This window comes from Aquarana catesbeiana, linkage group LG10 (genome assembly GCF_042186555.1).
Source record: "Aquarana catesbeiana isolate 2022-GZ linkage group LG10, ASM4218655v1, whole genome shotgun sequence".
Classification (NCBI taxonomy): Eukaryota; Metazoa; Chordata; class Amphibia; order Anura; family Ranidae; genus Aquarana; species Aquarana catesbeiana.
Genome location: NC_133333.1, coordinates 159,447,386 through 159,465,587, shown reverse-complemented (window position 1 = coordinate 159,465,587; position 18,202 = coordinate 159,447,386). Strand labels below are relative to the sequence as shown.

Genomic DNA, 18,202 nt, shown 5'->3' with positions numbered 1-18,202 from the left:
GGATTAGTCCCCTCCACCCCCTCCAGTAGACCAACAATGCGGAGATTATTAAGTTGATGCCTGTTCTCCGCGTCCTCGGTATTCAATGGCTTTTACTTTGGTTTGGAGTGTACGGAGTGATGCCCCATGGTCCGCAATGGTATCTTCAGTGGTACTCAGTCTCCGCTCCGTCTCAGTGACTCGCGATCTGATTTTATCTATATCTTGGCGGATGAGACCCATATCCAGCTGGAACTGCTTCGATTTTGGACGTTAACGTGGAATGGCAAGTGGCGATAGCCGCCATGACATCCGCCAGCCAGGGGGGCTGAGAGTCATCCGATTCCATAGTGGTCATCTGCGAGGCTTTGTGGGCGCTGCATGCATTAAGGTCCTCCGGAGAGGGGCAGGCGAGCATCTGAGGGGAGTCCAACTGTGGTGGAAAAGTCAACCTCTTACCCCTTTTACTATACTTTGCGCTGGAGTTCCTGCATCTCATTCAGGAGCTAGGGGGCCCAAAGACGGGCAGTAGTCAGCAACTGGCTGTGGGAACCTGTCTGCAGGGTCAGGGGTAGTCAAGCAGTAGGTATGGTACAGTGTGTGTCCCCCCTTAACAGTCTTTCCTATCACCTGCAGTTATATAATGCAGAAGCTGTCCACTTCAGGCCTCCACAGACATATCAGGGTATGCAGCTCAGCCGGGGATCCCCAGAATCTGGAGGACAGGGGGTGAAGGTGTTCCAGGAATTGTTTCATTCACAGGGAGATATCCCCACCCAGCACAGGGCCTCCTCCTGGGGGGGTAGGCCAGCAGGATCAGGGTCTCCCCCAGTCAGTCCGACGGCTCCGGATCTTCAGGAAAGGCTGCGGTTGCGCCCTAGTCACACGTGGAGGGAAGGAGAGACCAGGCCCAGAGCGCGGCCTATATACAGTCCAGGGTCTCCTCACTTGCCCCCATCCATAGTCCACAGCAGCCGGCCAGGTCGAACAGCAGGACCGATCATGCCAGGGGACTCCCGGTTCGCCGCGCGGCCCGTCAGGAAAGGCCGCGGCTTCGGCCTAGTCGTCCACGGCAGGCCGGGAGCGCGCGACGGCGCCGATCTCGGCCCGGGAAGAGAAATCCTCCTCGCTCCTCACTTACTAGGGAGTCCCAGGTTCCCCCCCGAGCAGCTGGGATGAAATCTGAAGGTGTTTAGGATCGATGGATCCGGATTAGAAAATCGGATGCGCGGAGCTCTCTAAAAAAGCCGCCGCTCACAGCGCCATCTTGGCCACGCCCCAGTACATAAAGAATTTACTATGTAATTTTACTGTCAAGTGATCTTTTTTTACACAAAACTAGCACATAGACTTGCACAGATGCGATCAGCAGACAGCTCTTGCTCTGCTCCAATCATAGTTGGCACAATAGTCTATCAAATAAAAAAATCCAACCTCAATGGTAAACTTTACCCTGCTATCAGCCACTTTGGTGTCACTTGAAGGTACACATAAACTAGCGATGAACAAACTGCAGACTTTAAAACGCCCATAAAAAGCCAGAAAAATAAAGTGGACCAATCACTTTTGCCCTGTCTGCAAGTACTCATCTTAGACTGCCATCTCTTCTAGCTAACATATCCAGCTTGCGATGCATAACTTCTGTGCTCACCCACCAAAAATATACAGTTAGGTCCATATATATTTGGACACAGGCACAATTTAGGTGTTTTTCAGGTATTTACCAAACATATTCAAGCTATAGTTATATATAGGCTATGGGCTGAAAGTGCACACTCTCAGGTTTAATTTGAGAGTATGTACATCCAAATCGGAATAAGGGTTTAGGAATTACAGCTCTTAAAGTGTTACTAAAACTACAACAGTAAAATCAGTCTATATATGCAGCATAGCATGCTTGTTATACTCACGGTGGAACTTAAGGGGTTAATCCTCTGCATTGTGTAAAAAGGCTGTTTTATCCTGTATGCACAGATCCTTCCCTTCTTGCACTGTCTATCTTGGGAAGGCCAGCTAACACACAGGCAGTAGCCAACCTGCACATGCTCAGTTGTGTCTTTTATGCTGGAGAGAACATTTACTTGTTACTCAGAGCTAGCCAGGTCACATGATATTGGCATCACACATATGGACGCGTATACAGGCTGCAGTGGAAATCTCCTCCTACCTGAACTCTCAGCACTGGAGAAACTGTGCAGTTTATCACTGACCGTGATATACAGATCATCCAAAAAGGTATATAGTGGTAATATTTTAATGTAAAAAAAAGATTTATAAGCTGTGGCACTGTGGGGGGTGGAGGGGGTGGGGCAGATGAACTATTTTCATATTACTGGGTTTAGTAACACATTAGGAATAGCTAACCCTCCTTTTTCAAGGGACCAAAAGTAATTGGAAAATTGAATCAAAAGCTGTTTCATGGCCAGGTGTGGGCTATTGCTTCGTTATCTCTTCATCAATTAAGCAGGTAAAAGGTCTGGAGTTAATTCTAAGTGTTAGTATTTGTATTTGGAATATATTGCTGTGAACCTACATCATGCGTTCACAGGAGCTGTCCATGTAAGCGAAACAGGCCATTGTAAGGCTTCAAAAATGAAACAAATCCATCAGAGAGATAGCAGCAACATTAGGATTGGCCAAATCAACTGTTTGGTACATTCTGAGGAAAGAAGAACGCACTGGTAAGCTCAGCAACATAAAAAGGCCTGGACGTCAACGGAAGACAACAGTGGTGGATGGTCACACGATCCTCTCTATTCACAACATTCAGACAAGTGAAGGATGTGGGCGTATCACTGTCAAAGTCAATCAAGAGAAGACTTCATGAGAGCAAATACAGAGGGTTCACCACAATGTGCAAACCATTCATAAGCCTGAAGAATAGAAAAGCCAGATTAGACTTTTCCAAAAAACATCTTAAAAAGCCAGACCAGTTCTGGAAAAGCATTCTTTGGACTGATAAAACTAAGATTAATCTGTACCAGAATGACGGGAAGGAAAAAGTGTGGAGAATGCTTGAAACAGCTCATGATCCAAAGTACACAATGTCATCTGTAAAACATGGTGGAGGCAGTGTGGTGGCATGGGCTTGCATGGCTTTCAATGGCACTGAGTCATTGGTGTTTAGTGATGGTGTGACAGGAGACAGAAGCAGCCGGATGAGTTCTGCAGTGTTTAGAGATATACTGTCAGCCCAGATTCAGCCAAATGCAGCAAAGTTGATTGGACAGTGCTTCACAGTACAGATGGACAATGATCCAAAACTCACTTCAAAAGCAACCCCAAAGCTTTTGAAGGAAAAGGAGTGGAATATTCTGCAATGGCCGAGTCAATCACCTGCTCTAAACCCAACAGAGCATGCATTTCTCTTGCTGAAGGCAAACTTAGAGGCAGAAAGACCTACAAACAAAAAACAACTGAAGACAGCTGCAGTTAGAGCCTGGCAAAGCATCATAAAGGAGGAAACCTAGTCTTTGGCAATGTCCATGGGTTCCAGACTTCATGCAGTCATTGCCAGTAAAGGATTCTCAACAAAATGAACATTTTATTTATGATTATATTCATTTGTCCAATTACATTTGCGCTCCTGAAAATGGGGGGACTGTGTATTAAAATGGTTACAGTTCCTAATATTTGGACTTGATATTTATGTTCAACCCCCTGAATTAAAGCTGAAAGTCTGCACTTTAAATTAGTTTGGATTGTTTCATTTTAATTTTATTCTGGTGGCACACAGAGCCAAAAGTATGAAAATTGTGCCTGTGTCCAAATATTTATATATCTAACATAGGTGCCTAACTAAAGCTTGAATCATACTACAGAGCCCACTGTAGACTACTGAAATCTCAGGCTCCTCCAGCACTACCTGAAGCTCCCCTTTCTTTTGGGCTCCTACTGAACAGCATACAAACATATTTTAGTTGAATTTCATTCTCTTTTGAATATTGAAAAAAAAATATATAAAAATAATGTTGGGATTAAATTGCGTTTGGGATTAAAAGTTCAATGCGGGTGGAATCATATAACCCAAAAATGGGCTAGCGATGCCAGTAGTAATTAAATCATTGATATGAAGGATCTTACCACCTCTACAATAATGTCCTTCATGGTTTGCTTTACCTGTCGTTAGTCACTGGCCTCTTCTGACTGATGATCCGATGTCTGGCTCTTCCATCTGGGAGGGTAAATGTTATCTGCACCTGTACTGGGAGCTGGGAATGCCGCAGGGCTTCTGTTATCAGCAAAATAATACATGTACTTTTACCACAATTCAGATTAAATCAGGTTTAATTTGTAAATTAAGATGTAGCACATTTGTATTGTCAGAAGTTGAAACAAGCAAATCCTAAAACATTAACATTCTGATTAACATACTCAGTAGCAGCAGCATGAAGGGGGCACCTTCTCAAAGTCAGTGAAAAAAAACACATTTTGAATTAGGTAGGGCAAATACAGTGAACCACGGGTTGCAGGAAAGAAATTCACACGATTCCTCCATCAACACAGACAGTGCAGACAGGGGAATCAGCAATTGTTTTTTACCAGCGGGAAGGCAGGGGTGGGCAGGGGAAGCCGTCCCTGCCAGGAAAAGATAGTGCTTATCGCTAGTGGCTATATCAGCCGCTCACGATAATTGCAAGAGAATCCGGCAGGCTGGTTGTACCCGAGTTGATCGATCAACTTGGTACATTCAGCCTGCCCATTAACGGTTTGAATCTCGGCTGGTTCGTGCTGAACCGCCTGAGGTTTGAACCGTGTATGGTCAGCCTTATGCCCTGTACACACAATAGGATTTTCCGACAACAAATGTTGGATGTGAGCTTGTTCTCGGAAAGTCCGACCGTGTGTATGCTCCATAGAACATTTGTTGGCGGAATTTCCGCCAACAAGTGTTTGAGAGCAGGTTCTCAAATTTTCCGACAACAAAACTTGTCATTGGAAATTCCAAGCGTGTGTGCACAATTCCGACGCACAAAAGTCCACGCATGCTCGGAATCAGGCAGAAGAGCCGCACTGGCTATCGAACTTCATTTTTCTCGGCTCGTCGTACGTGTTGTATGTCACCGTGTTCTTGACGTTCGGAATTTCCGACATTTGTGTGACCGTGTGTATGCAAGACAAGTTTGAGCCAACATCCTTCGGAAAAAAATCCACGGTTTTGTTGTCGGAAAATCCTATCGTGTGTACATAGCATTCAACTTCAGTAATCCATGGTTCATTTATTCAGTCATATAAATGAGATTTAGAACCTGTGTCAATGTGCTTTTGTTCACATCAGACAAGTCCATAGGAATGCAATCCCCATCTGAAGATGGTCTAATGCAGGTCAGAAGGAGGTCAACTACAGTCCAAATGCGTTTGTTAATGAATTCGGAATGAACTTAGAAGCACCTCAAACTGATGTTAAACTGATGTGATCGACACAGGCCCTTAAAGTATAACTAAAGGCAAAACTTTTTTTTTTTAGTCTTGAATAGAGTGGACAGAAATTAGAACACCTGTCAGTTTTCATTGCTGTCCGTGTCCCCATAAGGGAGAGTCACCCTCTCTATTTGTCCTGTTTACCATTATCATTGAAAGTAAAAGAAAATCCCACATTTTGGGTTGTCCCCATAAAAATAATAGAGGGGAAATCTTCCAATGGGAATACTAGTTCTGGTTACTTGGGGGTCCCCAAGGAATTTCCTAAATTTGCACGATTTCCTTTCACTTCCTGTTTGGTTATGGCATAGGAAGTGAAGATAAATCTCTGCAATGGGACACAGATGACGAAAAAAAATCTGACAGGGGTTATAACCCTCCGTTGCTCTATCCAAAATGAAAAAAAATAATTTTGCCTTTAGTTCCACTTTGTCTTTTTTTCAATATAAATGAACATTAAAGAAAATTCTATGATAGCCATTTTGGTAATAATGTGATCAGTGATCAAAGCTTATTTCATGAATCTTTCCAAAACTTCCTGTCGAAGGCTAGATACACAAAACATGATAGACCCCACCAGTGGCGTAACTAGAACCATCAGGGCCCACGATGCAAGAAACCATGAAGGGCCCCCTGACCCCCGGACAGGGGCCTTTCTTCCGAGCCTGGTGGCGGAATGCCAGGGCCCGGTCGCAAGTGGGTGGCTGCATATAAAGGAACCGATTTCTCCATTTCCCCCCGCTTCTCCTCCTCTCCCTCCCGCAGGCATTTAGCGGCTGCAGGAGGAAAACGGAGAGATCAGTGCGAGTGTTTCTCAATCTTTTTTCAGTCAGGGCACCCTTGAAGTATACCCCTAGGTGAATGGGGCTGCACTGCAACCACCCTGCAACTATGTGCATTGCATGCAGTTGCAGCATAGTGATGATGCATTTAAGGGGTTAAAACAGGTGGTCAGGAGGCAACATATTGCCTCTTTACCGGCTGTCAGATGCCTCTGAAAAGCGATCTGAGCATGGATCGCTTTTCAGAGGGACAGCATTTTTTTGCTGGTAATTTGAACAAGCAAGAAAAAAAAATCAGTTCTGATTGTACACATATAGGGGGTCAGGATTAAACGCGCATACATAAAATGTGCATACATACATCTAAACACACACACACACATAATACACACACATATACTGTATGTGTATATATATATATATATATATATATATATATATATATATATATATATATATATATATATATATATATACATATACACACACATACACACACCTACATATATAAATACACACATATATATAAATGCACACACATATAAACACATGCAAACACATACATACAGAAAGCCTTTTAAAAATCGTCAGTGCTTTACCTTACCGCTTCCTGCCAAGTACTGCACTGTAGGGGGAGACAAAGAGCACAGCACACACTGTGCTTTCACTTTAGGTCTATCAGTGTGATGAGCTCCCCGCACAGTGCCGATTACAGTTCGGCTGAGGATCGGGTAGCTCGGTCTCAGCTGCCCCTGCCGCTCCTCATATCAAGATATACATGGGGCCCTTAAGGGCCCCCTGCAGCATGGGGCCCGATCGCCATGGCGACTTCAGCGACCCCTATACTTTTGCCACTGGACCCCACACATTTACCGCAGTACAGTGCCTTGAAAAAAGTATTCATACCCCTTGAAATTTTCCACATTTTGTCATGTTACAACCAAAAACATAAATGTATTTTATTGGGATTTTATGTGATAGACCAACACAAAGTGGCACATAATTGTGAAGTGGAAGTAAAATGATAAATGGTCTTCAACATTTTTTTACAAATAAATATGTGAAAAGTGTGGCGTGCATTTGTATTCAGCCTCCCTGAGTCAATACTTTGTAGAACCACCTTTCACTCCAATTACAGCTGCAAGTCTTTTTGGGGATGTCTCTACCAGCTTTGCACATCTAGAGAGTGACATTTTTGCCTCATTCTTCTTTGCAGAATAGCTCAAGCTCTGTCAGATTTGATGGAGAGTGTCTGTGAACAGCAATTTTCAAGTCTTGCCACATATTCTCAATTGGATTTAGGTCTGGACTTTGACTGGGCCATTCTAACACATGAATATGCTTTGATCTAAATCATTCCATTGTAGTTCTGGCTGTATGTTTAGGGTCATTGTCCTGCTGAAAGATGAACTTCTTCTAAGATTGAAATAAAATAAATATATGTGCATGCGCTAAAGGCTATAAATACGTGAACAAAGAATATAATAAATCTATACAATATTGAAAATTACAAACAGTGTCAAACGCCTGTGAAGAAAGTGACTAAAATCCACAATTGAATATATGAATAAATGGTAACAAGCAACATGCAAAAAAAAAAAAAAAAATGTGAGAAAGAAAAGAAAAAAATCCTTTAAATAATTAACAAAAATATATAAGTGCTACTTGATAAATAAAGTGTCCGAAACCAATTCATACAAATGAATATATCTCAGTCCAAACCATTGACAAGAGTATATAAATCAAAGTGCACAATAGTGTCCAAACAAATAGCAGGCATTCCTCATGCTTGTATTTATGAAAAAGTGCTAAATATTCCTCATGCTCTTCTTAAGAGATGTGCACGTTATGGCATGCTGCAGTGCTCTCCAGTGACCCCCAATGGATAATGCGCTCACCTTAGAGCGTGTGACACAGTGGCTAAACAGTGTCAAAACACGCATTAGAGCCACTCCAGGGCTCATACAGGGTCTGCTGGTGATGATCTGTACCACGCTCAAATGGTGACATATATAAAAGAAAGGAGACTCATAGCATAATACCGCCAGGAATTTATTTGAAAAGCCATAAAAACAATCCCTCCAGGAGGGTACTCACAATGCTTGGGTGCGTCAGTGCACCATCCTATCCAAAGTATGCAATACAGATGAATCCTGTGGTGTGCGGTGCCGTGTACAATCCTCTGCCTGTCTGTGTGTGTGTAGAAAGCTCCGTCCTGCCCCTCCCCTACGCATCTTCGGCACAGGGTATACGTGCCTTCATCTGGGGGATCTAATAGGACGGGCGCTCCATGTGTAATTTATACTGTCACAGCGGCCATTTTGCCTGGGACTGCTGACATCCTAGTGTTCGGCTCCAACAGCGGCCATTTTGCCTGGGATCGCTGACATCCTAGTGTTAGGCTCCAGCTATGTAAAAACAACAGCAAATGACGCTGTATGCCGGCCTTGATATTTACGAAAAAACAGGAAATGAAAAGCTATAGTAAGCGGTGTTAACCCTATCTGCATAAGTATAATCCTAATCCAGGACAGAGCCACACATCAGAGTAGACACCACATCGCACACCACAAATAATGGTAATTGCACTAGCGATTAATATATGGAACATCAAAAAACTACAAATGTACTAATCTAATGGCATAATATATAACAATAAAAAATATATATAAAAAATTTTGTTTAAAATCATACTGAGAATTAAGTATGTTTCTCGCATCAGTAATACAGCACAATAATCATTGTGGGATCCTATAAAACCCTTAAAGGGACCTGTAACCTTTATTGCTCTGTAATAGGAAACTCACAGATATGTGTTTAAATAAAAATATTAAAATATTAAAATATTAAAATAAATTTAAATAAAAATATTAAAATAAATATATAAAAAAATATTTGATGTACTCGATGTACCTGCGCCATATTACCATGTGGCGCAGGTACATCGATGATATCCTCGTCTTATGGGAGGGACCAGTCAACTTACTTCACGATTTCTTAACCATACTTAATCGCAACGAATTCAACTTAAAATTTACTATGACGCATGACCATACCTCAATCACCTTTCTGGACGTTTAGATATTCAAGAATACAAATAATCTTTTGGCTTGCAAACTTCACCGCAAACCCACATCTGGGAACACTATCCTACATTCGGATAGCTTCCATCCAAGACAATTAATTAACTCCATCCCATTCAGTCAATTCCTCAGAATAAAAAGAAATTGTTCTAGCAATGACGATTTCTTACGTGAGGCCAGGGCTCTAAAAAATCGCCTCTTGGACAGAGGCTATAGCCACAAGAGTTTAAAACGAGCCTTTAACAAAGCTAATAGTCGGGACAGACAGGCATTAATACAACCACGCAACAGAGCCAATCGTGATAACAATCCTTATACCAGGATAATTACTACATTTTCCAATGAACATACAGAGATCAGGCAGATTTTTGCTAAATATTGGCATATACTAACCAATGACCCCTTGGTGGGCCCCTTTGTTTCCCCCAACCCCTTAATCACTTTTAGACGCAACACCTCGGTTGGGGATCGCTTGGTTAAGAGCGAGTTCAAGGGACGCACTCGTGGCGACCCATGCAATACATTTGGCACCTTTCCATGTGGGTCGTGTGGCTACTGCAGGTATATCAATACCAACATAAATCCGCGCCTCCCTAATGGGTGGACATTTTTCCCCAGACATTATGTTAATTGCCAGACCACACTCGTAGTGTATTTAATACTGTGCGAGTGTGGTTGTTTCTATGTTGGCAAAACTATTCAGAAACTTTGTAAGCGCCTATATCGACACATAGCGGCAATGAAATCAAAAGACCCCGATTCCCCATGGGGCCGACACATTAAGTTAGTCCATTGTAAACGCTTTCCCAGAATCTCAGTTACAGCCTTAGACCGTATCCATCAGACGTGTAGAGGTGGAGACCTTAATAAACTGCTCCTCCAACGAGAGATGAGATGGATTGCAAATTTAAATGCCACCTCACCCCCAGGCCTTAATGAAATATTAAGCTTTAAACCATTTTTACAAGGCTTTACGTCAGGGGGCTATGAGAGGGATCTATAACCACCTAATTTGATCTTACCAGCCGACCATTTAGCAAAAGTCTGCCTATCGCACTCAATCATACAGTACTTTATATATGTATGTTTAGATATGTAAAAAAAAATTTATTTATCTCTTTTCAAAAAGTCTTTTTCATTTATAATGAGGTTACATGATGTATGCGTTTTACATATGTATGCGTTTTGTTTGCTTTATGAGACACAATGCTACACTGATACTTGTAACTCCATCGGTATTTATATAATATGCCTCTGGTTATTTAATACATGACTGTATGTTGGGCTCATTGTACAGATCAAATATACATTGTACATTGCATGTAGATGTTTGTATATATTGCTCACACATGATTGTATATTGCGCTTAATCTGACACTCTGCTGCTCCTCCCTTCGGTCTTACAGGATCACCTATCATATATTATACTAATCTTTATATGTGGATGGCCTGCCCTATTTTAGTATATTGCCGTGGGATCAGCCGTGGTGCGCTTATCGCCAGCATCATGTCCCCCGGCACAGGTAGGCTCCACATCCTTCGATAGTGGAGCCATACTTAGGACTCTCGGCCGCCAATTGGTTCGCCGCTTGCGCCTGCGCATAGCGGCTGCCATCCGGGGCGGCCTTACTGAGTCCTCCTTTCCTGTGTCGGCGGCGCTGCGACATCTGATGTCGCCGCGCCCGTTGACGCGGTGTACGCCGGACGCCCCGGCGCCGGGGGGAAAACTTCCCGGCGCACATTACATCCTCTGCTGACACTGTTCAGCGGAGGGGGTTGACGCCGGGTCTTACTCACACCCAGTTTCACTAGCTAGTACCTTCAGTTGTCATTAATACACATTCCCCGCCCAACACAGGTGTTACCACTCCCTCCTCATTTGCTCTTTGCATTTAAAAAACCTCCAAATGCAAACACATTTGTGCTGCATATCCAGGTTTGGACGCCAGGCTGGAGGTTGTGATTCCGTACATCCCACAATCTGTAAGTAAGCTTTACTCCCAATATTATTTCTTTTTGCCTATATCGTGACTGCATAGAGCTACGTATACTGGGCATATCCTCACCTAACCTATCTTATCTACATTAAAAGTTTTTTGACTGTATGCTGCATACTATAGGACATGACTGTCGGGCATAAATATGCTTGCATTGGCCCTAGACACCCACTATTCCTATATATCCATTCATGCATTACATATTATGTTAATATTTGTATATATGCGTATGTATGTGTATGTATGTGTGTGTGTATGCATGTATATGTGTATGTGTGTATATATATATGTATATATATATATATATATATATATATATGTGTATGTATGTGTATGTATGTGTGTGTGTGTGTATATATATATGCCCCAACCTTGGCCAACCTTTCCCCTCTTTCCATTCCCCCCCCCCTTTCTTCCCTTCCTTGCTACAACTTATTACATTACATCCATTGCACATTTAATATTTATTTATGTATGGATTGTTACTTTATGGACCCTTGACATCTATACTCCAATAGTATTATATTATTTTATTATTTTTTATTTTTTATGTAGGGATGTACATTCCCCTCTTTGCATTGGTTGTTCCTCGTGGACGCTGGTGGTTTGACCTACCTCGCCGTACCTAATTGGCATCAATGACCTCCTCCTGATATATATCAGCAAATTTCTATACCATCTTTGAGTTCAGACCTCCACTCTATATATATCCACACATGGGTTACTCGTATCTGAATCTGCAATGAACCATGGTGATGTTGACCTGAAGTACCTGTTGGCAGACTGTCAGACCATAGCCTGTTGCTCTGTATGCAGCTAATTGTTTGAACTAGTAAGTCCCTATAATGCTATATACTATTTTGAAAAATTATGGCATATTTTGAGTTTTTATTAGTATTGCATCTTTATCATTCTCTTTTCATTTCATATACATGTCTTTGTTTTTTTGTCTCCAATAATTCTGCTCCTCTACACCCTCTATACCTATGAGATATACTCATGATATGCATGTGCATGTGTATATGTACATATACTAATGACTGGTATGTTTTATCAATATACTTCCCCCAGATCATACAAAAAATCCTTACAGGAAACCCCTGAAGAAGGAACTGAATTTTTATTCCTATCCGAAACATGTTGGGCTCCTTTATACCACGCATGTGATGCTTTCCCTTACCAGTATACACATTTGCGTGGTTTAGGTATTTTGTATGCATTAGTCATTACTTTTATAACCATGTTTTGTATATTCTAATAAAGTATTTTTTTCTTTTACTATTTCTGGGCATTCCTCATACCAATTACAATATTTAGTATGTTTCTTTTTCCTTTACCTTGATTTACCCATTGCTTACTCCCTTCCCATTCACCCGTACCATCCCAGGGTTTCCTTCTTTTTATCATTATTTGTTGCATTAATATATGGAACATCAAAAAACTACAAATGTACTAATCTAATGGCATAATATATAACAATAAAAAATATATATAAAAAATTTTGTTTAAAATCATACTGAGAATTAAGTATGTTTCTCGTATCAGTAATACAGCACAATCATCATTGTGGGATCCTATAAAACCCTTAAAGGGACCTGTAACCTTTATTGCTCTGTAATAGGAAACTCACAGATATGTGTTTAAATAAAAATATTAAAATAAATTTAAATAAAAATATTAAAATAAATATATATAAAAAAATTGAAATAAATATAGAAAATTGATACAAAAAAAAAAAATTTTTTATATATAAAAATTCAATAATACTATAACCTAAAAAATACACATCTGGAATACAGTAGATACGATAAAATTACAAATATAAATATAAATGAAAGTATTCCTGAAAATGCGTATTGATCTTGGAATATCACAATTACTATCTAGTAATAACACCTAAAAAATAGCTGCCTCACCAAATGGTAAAAGGGGAAAAGTAAGTCTATATGAACCATACCATAAATGTTAATCAGGCGATCATTTAAGTATCTAAAAAGTGCTAAGTAATCCAGGAGAGCATTATATCAAAAAGCAATAAATATGGGGGAGTGCTTTGTGAAAGGCACTATATGAGCTTAATCGCTCCCCAATGTGCAAACATATTATTTTAGTGGCTAGAGTGAATCCAATCAAAATCAAGCGAATCGTCATAATCTACTATGTATACCCATAAAAAACCTTTTAAGTACTGTAAAATATGGATATCTAGGTGGGATATAAAAAGGTGAAATTAATAATTACTCAAGAAACATCTTAAATCGAACTCCTTATTAAGCCCCCCCGGGGCCATGGAGCCGAGCTGGTGTATCCACCATGATTCACGTTTACTAATTTCTCTTACAAAGTTGGAACCCCTCCAGTGGCGTTTGGGTACCTCTATCCCCCAAAATTTCATCCCAAGCGTGCTTTGATTATGTACACGTTTGAAATGTATGTACAGATGGTGCTTGTCAGACCCCTTACGTATATTCCTTACGTGCTCTTCTAAACGGTCTTTCAAAGCCCTAATAGTCCGCCCCACATAGATGTAATTGCATGGACATTTTAACGCGTAAACAACCCCTATCGTGTCGCAGGATATAAAATCTCTAATGGTGTAGGAGTGGTTGTTTCTAGGATTGGTAAACTCTTTTAATCTTCTATTGTTTCTATTGTTTCTATTGTTTCTATTAATCTTCTTCCAGGAACCCTAACGCAGCTGTAACATCTCCCACACCCATAAAAACCTTTTAGGTCCCAGAACATTGAGGGTTTCTGGGGGGGTGGTTCTACCACATTATGAACTAACCTATCTCGTAAGTTGGGTGCTCTCTTAAAAATAATCTTGGGTTTCTCTGGGAGTATCTCTTTTAGGTGGACATCTTGTTTCAAAACATTCCAGTACTTCCGAATAATTTTTTGTACTTCATTGTTTTGTAAAGAATAATTCAGAACCATACTAATACCATCATTAACATCTTCTTCCGTAGTCTGAACCCTATCTTTAAGTAAATTATCTCTACTAAGGCCAGCGACTTCCAACTTTTCTTTATTCAAGAATTCTTTCTGGTACCCCTTGTCTATAAACATATTGGTGAGTATGTTAGACTGGTAATCATATTCCTCAATCCTCGTGCAGTTCCTCCTCATCCTTGTGAACTGGCCTCTGGGTATATTACTTAGCCAAGGTTTGTGGTGACAGCTGGAGGTCGGGATGTAGGAATTTCGATCCGTTGCTTTTGCTTTAAAAAACGTCTTTGTAATCAAGCCATCCCTGGTGTTAAAAATTTCTAAGTCCAGAAAGTGAATACATTCTCTATTTACATCCCAGGTCAAAGAGATGTTCAGATCATTGTTATTCATAGAATCCAACAAAGCTAACAATGCATCCATACTACCCTTCCAAATTATCAACAGATCGTCAATAAACCTTTTGTATAGTAAAATAGCACCGTAATCCTGATTTAAAACACCTTCCTCTTCCCATTTGGCCATATATAAGTTTGCCACGCTGGGGGCGAATTTAGCGCCCATGGCGACTCCCTTGGTCTGTAAGTAAAATGTGTTATCATACCAAAAGAAATTGTGCCGTAAGCAGAAATCTAAGCACCTAAGAATAAATGCAATAAAACCATCATTCGCCAAACTCTCCTTCCTCAGGGCCCATTCAACTGCTTTCAAGGCACCTTCATGATCAATATTGGTGTAAAGTGAGGAAACGTCTTCTGTAACCATAATAATATCCTCTTGTGCACTGCATTCGTCTAAGAGTTGCAATGTGTGCTTGGTGTCCTTGAGATAGGCTTTAGTCTTAGCGACCAGAGGTTGCAGATGGATATCTATATACTCCCCCAATCTGGATGTCAAAGATTCGATGCCGCTTACTATCGGCCTCCCTGGGGGGTTATTACTATCTTTGTGGATCTTTGGTAAGTAATAAATTACTGGTATCTTACTAACCATGGGGACTAAATACCTTGCTTCTTGTTTACTTAAGAATCCTTCATCCATACCATCTTTAATAATATGTTCCAGTGCCTCTTTGAAGGATCGGGAAGGGTTACCGTTCAGTAACTGATATGTTTCAGTATCATTTAGTAATCTTTCCATTTCTGACTTGTATTGTTGTAGGGATAGAACAACTATCCCTCCACCTTTGTCTGCCGGCCTTATCACTATATCTGTCCTTTTCTCTAGTGTTTTCATCCCTTTTTTAAAATCCTTCTGTTCATAAACCTTCTTCACTGGCAATTGCTCCAGCTCACTGGTGACCAGTTTCTTGAACAAATCAACATACTTGTTGTTGGCTATATATGGGTTGAACACGGAATTATTCTTCAAACTAGTGTGGTTGGTATTCCAAATCGCTTTCTCCACCGGATTGAGAGCGTAATATTTCTTGAGGTTTAACTTTCTAATAAATTTTTGTACTCCAACATATGTTTCGAACTTATTCAGCCCTTTTTTAGGGCGAACTTGATGCCCTTATCTAGCACCAATAATTCTTCTCTCGACAAAGCGATTCCACTCAGGTTAAAAATCCCATTACCTAGTCTTCTCGCCTTCTCTTTCTGCTGTATTCTTCTGCCTGCTCTCCTTCCCCTCTTCCTGGGTTTCTTGTCTCGCGGGGGGACCCTCCCCTGGTCTCCCCTAAAAAAGATTCATCCAAAAATTCCTCTTCATTATCCTCCAATGGTTGGTAACTATTAAAAACGGGTATTCTATATTGATCATGTAAAGGATCTCCATATCTTACTCGCTGTGGTTTTGGCGAGTAATAAACACCTCCCCTCTGCGTGTCTCTATATGAGTCAGGAGGGGCCCTCTGGGGGTCTTGGTTTGATGGGGGGCCTCTATATGAATATTGGTTACCTCTGTACGGAGTACCATGTTGGGATCCATAACCTCCAAATGGTCTATGCGGGGTACTATTCTGGTATCCCTGTTGCTTCTGCTGGCCACCAGAGCCATACTGCCAACCCCTTCGTTGTGTGGGGGGGTAAGATTGGTGGCCCCTTTCATGATAATTATACTGGGCTCTATTCCCATTGCCTCGATTTGGTGGTCCTCCTTGATACCAATTGTTCTGGTTCGGTGGTGGGCCATACCTGGGATTCTGAGCATTACTAACCCCATAGTTAGATCTTTGGTGTTGATCAAAGTATGGCTTCCTAAGCGGCTGCCGCCGGGGTGTGTATGGTTGTTTATCGTCCTGTCGGTGTGGAATTTGTCCACCATTTGTTGGTTTGGTTCTCCTATGTTGTTGCTGTTGTTGTCCTTGTGGTTGTGAGGGTCTCATATCACTAGTGCTTCCAGTTGTTGTCTGCGGCGGTATGCTAGCAGTGGTAGTTGCTGCTAATGTAGACTGCCAGCGAAATACTCGTTTATTTTGATAATCCTCAAAGTCTCGCGTATATTTTTTCTTTTTGATATTTTTATTTTCAACATCTTTCTTCTGCATATTCTTGTGCAAATCATCCATGAGCTTGTTATATTCAGGTGTATTGATGAAAGGGTTAAGCTTGTCCCTAATCTCTTTAATCTGATTCTCCACTAGTGTTAATTTGCGTTGCTTCCTTTTGAGGAGAAATTCCATGATTTCCCTTCCTTCGCCTATAAAGAAGGCATACCATTCATCTATATCCTCTTCTCCCAACAGACCATCATTTATGGGAACATCCCATCTAAGTTTTCTGGGAATTAAACCATCTTTTAAATACTTTTCCATGGTGGAACGGTCCCACCATATATTACTTTTCTTATCCATGCAGTGTCCCAATTTTCTAAATAAGAGAGAGATATCATTCTCTTTGTTATTGTTAACCGAGAACAGATCCTCCAGATCTATCTCCCTATTTTCAAAAAAGGCAAAAGGATCCATAGGCTACTAACAAGTGTATGAAAATAATATCCCAAAAATTAGTGCTAAAATCTTGTGAGCCACAAATGGGTTAATGCCTCCAATGTGAATAAATGAACCTAATTCAGCTACACACACTAACCACGTTCCATACCGTGTATATGCCAAAATAAAATAAATATATGTGCATGCGCTAAAGGCTATAAATACGTGAACAAAGAATATAATAAATCTATACAATATTGAAAATTACAAACAGTGTCAAACGCCTGTGAAGAAAGTGACTAAAATCCACAATTGAATATATGAATAAATGGTAACAAGCAACATGCAAAAAAAAAAAAAAAAAAAATGTGAGAAAGAAAAGAAAAAAATCCTTTAAATAATTAACAAAAATATATAAGTGCTACTTGATAAATAAAGTGTCCGAAACCAATTCATACAAATGAATATATCTCAGTCCAAACCATTCACAAGAGTATATAAATCAAAGTGCACAATAGTGTCCAAACAAATAGCAGGCATTCCTCATGCTTGTATTTATGAAAAAGTGCTAAATATTCCTCAATCTTCTAAGATTGCCCTGTATTTGGCTCCATTTATCTTCCCATCAACTCTGACCAGCTTCCCCGTCCCTGCTGAAGAAAAGAATCCCCACAGCATGATGCTGTCATCACCATGTTTCATGATGGGGATGGTGTGTTCAGGGTGATGTGCAGTGTTAGCTTTCCGCCACACATAGCGTTTTGCTTTTAGGCCAAAAAAGTTCAAAATTGGTCTCATCTGACCAGAGCACTTTTTTCCACGTTTTCTGTTTCCACCACATGGCTTCTCGCTAACTGCAAATGTTACTTCTTATGGCTTTCTTTCAACAATGGCTTTCTTCTTGCCATTCTTCTATAAAGGCCAGATTTGTGGAGTGCACGACTAATAGTTGTCCTGTGGACAGATTTTCTCACCTGAGCTGTGGATCTCTGCAGCTCCTCCAGAGTTACCATGGGCCTCTTGGCTGCTTCTCTGATTAATGCTCTCTTTGTCCGGCCTGTCCGTTAAGGTGGATGGCCGTGTCTTGGTAGGTTTGCAGTTGTGCCGTACTCCTTC

The 18,202-nt window shown here is 40.9% G+C and overlaps 1 protein-coding gene across 5 annotated transcripts in view; it reads right to left on the bottom strand.

The window, feature by feature from the left end:
* LOC141110972 (uncharacterized) overlaps positions 1-18,202 on the bottom strand; it is a 189,640-nt gene that overhangs the window by 26,914 nt on the left and 144,524 nt on the right. For all 5 annotated transcript variants that reach the window (XM_073602831.1, XM_073602835.1, XM_073602834.1 and 2 more), the window contains one exon: positions 4,099-4,210. In XM_073602831.1, coding sequence (XP_073458932.1) covers positions 4,099-4,210 — 112 coding nt within the window. The remainder of the gene's footprint in view (positions 1-4,098; positions 4,211-18,202) is intronic.